This window comes from Gymnodraco acuticeps, unplaced genomic scaffold (genome assembly GCF_902827175.1).
Source record: "Gymnodraco acuticeps unplaced genomic scaffold, fGymAcu1.1, whole genome shotgun sequence".
Classification (NCBI taxonomy): Eukaryota; Metazoa; Chordata; class Actinopteri; order Perciformes; family Bathydraconidae; genus Gymnodraco; species Gymnodraco acuticeps.
This window is the reverse complement of record NW_022990126.1, coordinates 548,893-559,145: the sequence shown is the minus strand read 5'-3', so window position 1 is coordinate 559,145 and position 10,253 is coordinate 548,893. Positions and strand designations below refer to the sequence as shown.

At 42.0% G+C, this 10,253-nt stretch overlaps 1 protein-coding gene across 3 annotated transcripts in view; it reads right to left on the bottom strand.

Moving 5' to 3' along the window:
* Nucleotides 1-3,186: 3,186 nt before the first annotated feature.
* Nucleotides 3,187-10,253, bottom strand: part of LOC117546489 (ras-related protein ORAB-1-like) — a 62,036-nt gene continuing 54,969 nt past the window's right edge. For all 3 annotated transcript variants that reach the window (XM_034216734.1, XM_034216733.1, XM_034216732.1), the window contains 2 exons: nucleotides 4,675-4,806; nucleotides 3,187-3,952 (listed from right to left, as the gene is read on the bottom strand). In XM_034216734.1, the coding sequence (XP_034072625.1) occupies nucleotides 3,752-3,952; nucleotides 4,675-4,806 (333 nt within the window). In that variant the 3' untranslated portion in view covers nucleotides 3,187-3,751. The remainder of the gene's footprint in view (nucleotides 3,953-4,674; nucleotides 4,807-10,253) is intronic.

Genomic DNA, 10,253 nt, shown 5'->3' with positions numbered 1-10,253 from the left:
CAATATACCACAATTTGGTCCCGGCCCCATAAGCCTGTGAAATGTCACATATTTTATATTTATTATATTATGTATGGTCTGAAAGTGACATTTTTCTTTTGAATTGGAAATTGTCTTCTGGGGTTCAGTGGAAATATTTGTACCTTATTTTTAATATGACAGGATGGTGGGAAAGGTATGTCCCTATAAACTGAAAAACCCCATTGACCTTGTAAACCACATATGCCTGTGTGTGTGTGTGTGAGAGAGAGAGAGAGAGTGTGTGTGTGTGTGTGTGTGTGTGTGTGTGTGTGAGAGAGAGAGTGTGTGTGTGTGTGTGTGTGTGTGTGTGTGAGAGAGAGAGAGAGAGTGTGTGTGTGTGTGAGAGAGAGTGTGTGTGTGTCTGTGTGTGTGTGTATGTGTCAGAGAGTCGGCGGGACCCCCGGCAGAAGAGTAGTCGGCGGGACCCCCAACGGGACAGGACATGGAGCTGGCAGGACCCCCAGCGGAACCTCCAACGGCACACGACATAGGGTTGGCAGGACCCCCGGCAGAAGAATCGTCGGCGGGGCCTCCAACTGCACGGGACATAGGGTTGGCATGGAGTAGGGACTTGAGAGGGGACTCGAGAGGTGACTTGAAAGGGAACTTGAGAGGAGACTCGAGAGGGAACTCGAGAGGAGACTTGAGAGGTGACTTGAGGGGGAACTCGAGAGATGACTTGAGAGGAAACTGGAGAGGGGACTCGAGAGGGAACTCGAGAGGTGGCTTGAGAGGGGGCTCGAGAGGGGACTCGAGAGGGAACTTGAGAGGGGACTCAAGAGGAAACTGGAGAGGGGACTAGAGAAGGGACTAGAGGAGGAACTAGAGAAGGAACTAGAGAAGGGACTAGGGAAGTGACTAGAGGAGGGACTAGAGAAGGGACTAGAGAAGGGACTAGAGAAGGAACTAGGGAAGGGACTAGAGAAGGAACTAAGGAAGGGACTAGAGGAGGGACTTGAGAAGGGACTTGAGAAGGGACTAGAGGAGGGACCATGGCTGCTGGGGCCGGTACCGGAGCCGGAACCATAGCTGCCGGGGCTGGAATCCTGACCTTGCGTTTCCTTCCATGATGCCTTGAAGCCTTTAGGAGGCTCAGAGGTCCTCCAAAGGCCAGACGAGACCCAGCGAAAGGGTCCATAAGAATGCATTGGGGATTATATCTGACAATTTTGCCACCTGTTCAAAAACTATGGCTCTTATCAAAAAATGACCAGACCGTGAGCATCAGGGAACCCCAATGAACTAAAATATGTTGTTTTTTGGGGTTTTGTGTTTAAAATGTGGAGATGGGAGCAGTTTATCTAAAGTGTACTTCTCCCTGCTCTGAAGAAAGATCCGGAACAATTTAACATGGGAATCAATTGGTAGCTAGCTGGACTTGTTCTCTCTTCATGCCCTCAAGAGGCATTTTGTTTTGGCATATTTTTTCTTATTTCTTTTTTATTTTCCAACCTAGGAGAGGTTTTCCTACGTTTTTCATGAAAAAATATGTTGTGCTGTAAACAGCATTCGCACTAATAAAGATTTGAAGAATTATAGTGGAATGCTGTAAACAGCATTCGCACTAATGATTGCTGATGTCATGACCAAGCCAGCTACAAAGCTACAGCTAAAGAGATTTGCTCAAGACATGTTTGGCACTTAAAAGTGCACTAGTGTATTCACATTGTTAAGGCAAAAGAGAAGCCTTATTGTATTGTTTTGTTTTCATGTAACCATTAGAGTTAAGGTTGAGTGGGAGTGTTAAGTATTACTTTGTAATAGCCCACTCCATGTTTAATGGTACGTCCCATTGTGCACCCTTACTCCATGTTTAATGGTACGTCCCATGTGACGTCATAAGCAAGCGCGGAGCGCTATATGTTTCTTGTTGATTACGCAGCACTGCCATGCTGCTGGTTCATGTCCCTGAATAAATGGATGAAAGAAGAACAATGACGGAGCGTCCACACAGCAGCGTGCGTTGACGCTTGGAGGTGGGCGTATCTGAAGCTTGGGGATTTTATGCGAGCAACGCGACCAACAACCAATCACATGAATCTCCCGCCCCCGACATACAAAGCAATAGCAATGTTAAAACGAAGTAAACTGGATATAAACTCCCCAAACAGGCGAAAACCTACCAGTTTCACCCACTGTCTCTGCCTCCTCCCTCCATGCCTCGCTCCTCCGGTTTGTATCCCGGTAGATGAACAGAGACTGATCATACAGCACCGGGTGATTCACTACCGCTATAATGAATTTTCCCTCCATTTTTTTTAATATGAGGAAATGACCTGCGTAGTCTCTCCCAGCATACACGCGGCTCGATTGGCTAGCGGTTGTACTGGCAGATTTGCATAAACGGGATTTAATTGGCTGACGCCTCCGTCGAGGCGTCAAAAGTTGAACATTGCTCAACTTTTGACGCCAGCTACGCCAGCAACGCTCCACGTCGCTTCCCAAAATGCAGTTCGGCTAAAAGTGACGTCACCCCATTCAAAGTGAATGGGCAGAAGCGTTGGAAGCTTCAACGCACGCCGCTGTGTGGACGGGCCGTGACTGCGCATACTTTATTAGTTTAACAGGTTTGGATGATGGGTGAAACCCGTGTCACAGGCTCTTTAATGTTTGTCATATATACATCTGAACCGGATAATAATTATTAATAAGGTGGACCTTTTTTATTACTTTATATACTGCTGTGTACCTTAACCACATGAACTTGATTTACATGTTGTATAAATAATCTAAATAGAAGTAGCTTGAACCTAAAGCTTTGATACAAATGTAGTTGAAGGTACAATATTTGGTTGTAGCTGTAAATGATGCTTTAGAGAAAAGCTGGTGTTCAGAAGCTGGACCACTGTGAGCTTAAGATTCTCATGCATGTCCACACAAACACATCCTTGGCCATGTTGTGGTGACCTGACCCTGATTTAGAGCCACACAATACTGTCTCAAATTGTTCTTCATAGGCCTACAGGAAACACTATCCCAAGAGTTCCTTTCACATTGAATTCATTTGGCTTTATTATGAAAACAAGAGAACATTGTATTTTATATATGCCTACAGCCATTTGCAAACAGACCCTGTGTAATTGGCAAAACATATGCCAAAAGAATGTAGAATAAATAATTCAAACAAGTTTTCTATACACCTGACCAGAAATTGCAGACAGGTCCTCACATTTCATACAGTTTGGTAGTACAATATTTATTTCAGTTGAAGAGTTAAAAGTTGAGCTACAAACTAACAAATCAGAGCAAATACATATGTATACAGACATATATGTACACACACACACTGCTGCACTAGACTTCAGATGGTGGACAGTGAGACGCTGCTGTGCAGACTGAAGGACACAAGATAGACACAGCAACATAATCATAGAAAAAAAAAAGAAAGCCAATCAGCAAAGTGATTCATTATCATCCGTATGAGGAATGCAGATAAACACACTGTTCTCATAAGCCTGCATGAAGGGGGCCAAACAAAAAAGTAGTCTCTGAGCAGGGGGGTTAGACAGGACAGCGTGACAATAAGAATGATGCTTTATTTATTTTTGGTAGTGCGGCTCTACTATGTACAGTACAAATATGGGAAAATCTTGTTCTGCTCACAGAGACATGTCAATCGTCCCTGTCCTGTCTATTGGAGGGGGGGGACACAGTGGAGTTTGAGGACATGGCAGACCGTCTGACAGGCCTGCAGATAAAGGAGGACAAAGGGGGGGGGGGGGGGCAGAGCTCAGCAGCATCCTCCTGACGATGGTTTGACAGTAGTGCCGGGGGTAAGCTTTACGTTTGGTTTGTCCCCTCCTCCGGCTGTGGCCCCGGGGCCCATCCTCTTCTTGATTTCAGCAGCCATGGTCATGAAGGCCTGCTCCACATTGGTGGCGTTCTTGGCGCTAGTTTCCAAAAAGGGGATGCCCAAAGAGTCTGCAAACTCCTGCACATAGCAGAGGAGCACAGAGCACAGATTGTGGATATAAATTAGGCTTTTACTTTACATTATTTAATTAGTGAACAGTAATAACACATTTAAACACTACATGACCCTGCATGATAGCAAAAACAGGTAGGAACACCTAAGCTTTAGACTCAGCCTTTAGACTTGGCCTATAGTTCACCCCGTGTTAGCTCTGACTGTTAGCGATGCTTGCTAATGTAAACACAGACCGCGACAAATAGCGACATTTCTGATAGGGCCGTGGGTGTAAAGCCAGCCCAACATTTTGTAATGTCGTCATAACCAGATCAAATCTGGATCAGCTCCGTTGTACACCGTTTTTAGAGATGTGGGTAAGTAGGAAAAGAGAGAAGGTTTTATTTTCTGATACTTTGTGAGTCTCCTACACACTGGGGACACTATGTATAAAAGACATCAAAAAGTGTATATTGCATGATAGGGGACCTTTAAGCTCATTGTGTTTGTCTTTAACTGTGACGTACATGAATATCAGGTCACATTTCATGACAAATTCATGCATAAAACCAGGAAATTCCAAGGGGTTCCCATACTTTTTTTTGCCACTGTATGTATCCCCTTCTGTATGTAACCCTCTGCTCTGCCCCTCTTCTTGACTAACTTAAATAAGACATCTTCCAAAATGCCGAGACACGGACTCCCCACAAGAGAGGAGAGTGAAGGTTTCTGTACACCAGCTTTACCTTGGCTGTTGTGTAGTCCACCACCTTCTTTGTCGTCAGGTCACACTTATTCCCCACCAATAGCTTGTTGACATTTTCACTGGCATAGCGATCGATCTCCTGCAGCCACTGTTTGACGTTGTTGAAGGACTCCTAAAAGAGGGATCAGTTAAACATTAAAACTGAGCAACCAGATGTGGCAGGACTGTTTGTGGCTCTATGAGCCACCACAAGGCTGCATTGTGTGGACAGTAATAACAACCTTTGTGCAGAATGAGGATAGGATCAATGTTTTGAGGGAAGTGACCAGAAGCTTAATCCTCAAATAGTAAGATGAAGAAGACAGTGTCTTCATAAAGACAATTCAGCTTTTCACTCTGTTCGATCTTTAATCCTAATTTAATCATTATCTTCACCACGATCATTTATGTTCGCCGAATTTACATGAAAGCACTGACATATATGAATATACTGTATTCAACTTCATTACAACGTTATTAACGTGCCTAAACTCAGTAATTCACTAAAAATATTTATATTTTAATGGAGCCTCGTCAGGCAGATCAGGGTCTTGATCAGCATGAATTGTGTCATTTTTCCCATAAGGATCAAGTCGCTGCACATTATCCCGCTTATTACATGGCCACATTCTCAACAAAGTAAAGACATGACTCCCAATATTAATATAAATGCTTTTATGGATTTAGAAAATGTTTTTATTGATTTAAATTGACATGCATCCGCTAAGAAAAATAGTCTATTGTTACCGTTTTTTAAACAGTCTGAATGAAACGGAAGCTCTCAGCTGTGTGTTTACACACCTAATGGCCCATCAGCCACAGCCACTATCCATATTCATAATAATATTGATATATAAAACAACCATTTTTAATGTAAAAGGTTAATAAAATAAAAACCCAACACTGTCATTGCAAGTGACACTCAGTTGACTTTTATGTTTTTATGTTCAGTGAAGTGTTTTATTGTTTTTGGGACGGGGAGACGTGTGTGATTAAAAATGAGTGACCAAACTAAGTCTATTCAAATTCTTAACGGGAAGAGCGGTGTACATGTAAATGGGTGGCATAGGCTATATGCATTTGAAAATAAATAGTACTCCCTCTGAGTGACTATCTGTTGACTTCACATCTTGTCACAAACCAGGGGACTTTACTTCCCCTTAGTGAGTTTATTTAAGGTAATTAGCCTATAGAAGCCCTATTTTATCAGTATGTCTGCACAGCAGTTACAATGGTAAAACTACATTAAAACAGAATTGTACCCATTGTTTCTTTAATAGTTACTAACATTAGAACAATTTTTCATACTTTTGAAATATATTTCTATTAACTTTATATCATCGTATCTCCGTGTTTCCTGGGTCTTTCTGCATGAAACAAAGACTGACATATAGTTTCAAGCCAGAACTTGTCCGGACTGTTGTTTTTATGCGGCACCGGCTTGAACAGGTCATGCGATCTGATCACGCCGGCATTATTCTTATACTTATTATTCTGAGCGCAGTAGCCTAATGGTAAGGTAGCCTATCTAATTACTTATTTATAAAGTGGAGACAAGGCAGAAATCCTACAATGAAGCGGTACAGTGTTCTCCGTGAGATCCAGAAACTAAAACTAAGTTCTATTCAAATTCCAATTCTTGACGGGAAGAGCGGTGTAAATGGGTGGCAGATATGCATTTGAAAAGAAATAGTAATCACACAATTATCATACAATAGGCTTAAACAAATATAGCTCTACACCCCTGGCCGAAATGTCCTTAAAATGAAGTCCGAGTTCGACATTTTAATTCATGTCCTGCCAAAACTGGCAGGACAGAAGGCGACACGCCGGTTCTAAGCCGTGTCCCTCACTCCTCACATCCCAAGCTGCATCCCCAAAAAGTGTATTATGTTGTTACATCGTTTCAGATGTGATGTTTCAGTTGTGCTCTTGATACGCCATTAAAACAGTAAAAACACGTTCAGTTTCCTTTTGCTTTTTGTGTCTAGAGAAGTGTGTCCTGTACACCAAAACATGGTGTACAGGAGACAGGAGTTTTACTGTATTCGGTAATCAGTAACTGATTACATTTACAAAGTAACCCTCCCAACCCTACACATTTTCTTGGATTTGTTAACACCATAGTCCCTAATATATTTGTAGAAAGGCAGGAACTGGAATTAAATCGGAAAAATGTTTAATTGTGTTTCGTGTCCCCCCCCCCCCCGCACTTCTCAAACCAAAGTCACGTGACCACAACAATATTAGAAAAAACATATAGGCTATTTGTATTTATTTTAGGTTCTTAAAATCAGACCTGTTTTTTAAATAAATCTGACGGCAGGCAGGCAGCTCTGATAACCTAATCAAATCAAGTTTTATTTATATAGCACATTTATAAACGATTTTTGGTCGAGCCAAAGTGCTGTACATATAATAAAATTAGCCTACAGTAGAGACACTTTACAGCAAATACAACAGCACAGATTGTTCAGAATATCAGTATGAGAAAAACGACACCCTCTATCCTTAGACCCTCTGTCCTCAGACCCTCAGTCCTTAGACCCTCACATCGTACAAGGAAACACTTCCAGAGAAAACCCCACAGTTTAAGGGGAAAAAATGGGAGAAACCTCAGGGAGAGCAACAGAGGAGGGATCCCTCTCCCAGGACGGACAGACGTGCAATAGATGCTGTGTGTAAATCAAAGAGATAATACATTTGACAGCATATAGACCGAATGTTAGGAAATGCATGTGTCTGTAATAAGAAGATTAATCCACGAGGATGTCAGCTACAATCCTGAGGAAGCCATCAGGGAAGCAGCATGGCGAGACCCAAGGCAGGACCGCAGAGACAGGTTCAGCCACGACCTGAAGTCCACGACTTAATCCAGAACTCAGGACTAATGATAAATGCGCCACACCTAATCGCCGGCCATTCAGCCACAGGTTCCTCTATACAAATCAAACTGTACACGGTGTGAAAGCGCCTATTGTTTTAAATAATGGTCGGAATGTGAGCCTTCTCAATTACCGTGGGACAGCAGAGGACTCTAAACAAATCAATCAATCAATGTTTATTTATATAGCCCAATATCAAATACTACATTTGTCTCAGTGGACTTCACAGTTTGTACAGAATATCAGTATGAACAAAAAGGTTCAATCAATAAACTAACATCTTATCTTAATAATATATTTATATTAATAATAATAATAAATCATACAGTATGTGTCCGAAAGGGAGCAGGAGGAAGCAAACACCCACAAAAATATTACAAAAAATATACTGCATATTAAAGCAAACTATTGTAAAGGTATAAGGGTGTAAACATTTACATTATTATGATTATTTAATATATAAAGACTATATATTATTGAATTACAAGATTAGATATTGATGTTTTTTCGTTATACTGTAGTAGCCTGTGAAAACCATAACAAATATGTGTTCAAATGCTCTTCACCAAAACACAACTGAAGTACTGAAAGTCCATGAAACTTGTCTTTCTGTATTTGTGAATGAAGCGCCATCTCATGGTTAAATCTTGAAATTGAAAATCTGGCAACGCCCTCTTGGAAAATAGTGGGAGGGCTTAACATTCCCAGCCACTGGGATCCGTTGGGTCTTTGGCAGGAACCTGTTGGCTGGAGTATTTTCTAGAGTGCTACATATGTAAGTTTGCCCACTTACAAAGAAATGACCAGTCTATATTTGTAATGGTAGGTTTATTTTAACAGTGAGAGTAAGAATATCAAAAAGAAAATCCAGAAATGTACATTATATAAAAGATACAAATTGATTTACATTTAACCATGGGAAATACATATTTGACCCCCTTGTAAACATGTGTTAGTACTTGGTGGAGAAACCCTTGTTGGACGCACAGAGGTCAGACGCTTCTTGTAGTTGGTCTCCAGGTTTGTGCACATCTCAGGAAGGACGTTGCTGCAGGATTTGATCCATTATAGTGTAGTGTGTCACCAATAGTTTTCTTGGTGACAATAGTTTTCTTGGTATAAGTTCCTCCCGTGTAGTTCTTGGCTGATACCTCACCTTTCTCATGATCATAAATACCCCACGGGGGGGGGGGGGGGGGGGGGGTGATCCTGTGTGGAGCCCCAGACCGAGGGCGATTGATTGTTGATTGATGCTCATTTTGTGTTTCTCTTTGAAGATCCTCTCAAAATCCTGAAGGTTTTGAGGCTGATGCTTGGCATCTGGAAGCTTCAGCTGCCTCCACAGATTTTCTATGGGATTAAGGTCTGGAGACTGGTTAGGCCACTCCATCACCTGAATGTGCTTCTTCTTTAGCCACTCCTGTGTTGCCTTGGCCGTATGTTCAGGGTCATTGTCCTGCTGGAAGACCCCTCCATGACCCATTTTCAGTGTCCTGGCTGAGGGAAGGAGGCTATCTGCCAAGATTTTACATTACATGGCCCTGTACATCCTCTCCTCGATGCGTAAGTCCTCCTGTCCCCTTAGCAGAGAAACACCCCCAAAGCATAATGTTTCCACCTCCACGCTGACGGGGGGATGGTGTTCTTGGGGTTATAGTCAGCATTTTTCTTCCTCCAAACACGGCGTGTCGAGTTGATGCCAAAGATCTCGATGTTGGTCTCATCTGACCACATCACCTTCTGCCAAGCCTTCTTTGAATCATTCAGATGTTCATTGTCAAACTTCAGACGGGCCTTTCATGTTCTTCTTGAGCAGGGGGCCTTCAGGCGCTGCAGGATTTGATCCATTATGGTGTAGTGTAGGGGTGCAACAACTAATCGACTTAATCGATTAAAATCGATTACCAAATTAGTTGCCAACTAATTCAGTCGTCGATTCGTTGGTGACATCACATGTGTTTTACGCGCCGTTAAGCTCCAACGTTATTGGTCTTTTTATCGGTACTGGAGACATTTAAAAAATATATGTCATGTATTATTGCTACAAAAACATTATATCGCAGTCTTAGTGTCGCCAACTTGTTTTTCTAATATGCAAAAAGACAAACAAATGCGTCTATCATGTATTTTCGATCAGACGAGATCTCTCTCTCCCCTGTCTGTGTGCGAGGGGGCGGGGCAGTTTACACACACGCAGCTGCTACATGCATGCAACACAGAACGCGCTCCGAGGTGTGGTTAAACTTTACCCGTCTCGATGTGGAAAATGCTCGTTACCAAAAGTGCAATAAGAGTTTAGCATGTAAGGGCGGTAACACGAGCAATTTGTCTAAACATTTAGCAAAAGTGCTCCACATCCAGACGGAGGAATGCACCGGGTTCCACTGTCTTTCTAGTAGCTCTGTAGCCCCATCCACGAGTAACGTTTCCACGTCAGGTGTTATGTATGCTAGCAGCAACACACGGAGTTAACTACATTATACAAACATGGGTTAATGATTAGAGGTAACTGAGTTACTCTTTATTTTGTTAAAGTTTCAGCTATTCTGTTTAGAGTTCTGTCATCAGATTATTTAATACGATTTGTTAAAACACTGTTGTTTCTTTTGATGTGAAATATTATTTATTTTATTTAAATAAAAAGCAATGTTAGTTTTGTTCAAAATGTGTTTAGTTAATTTAATAATATATGTAT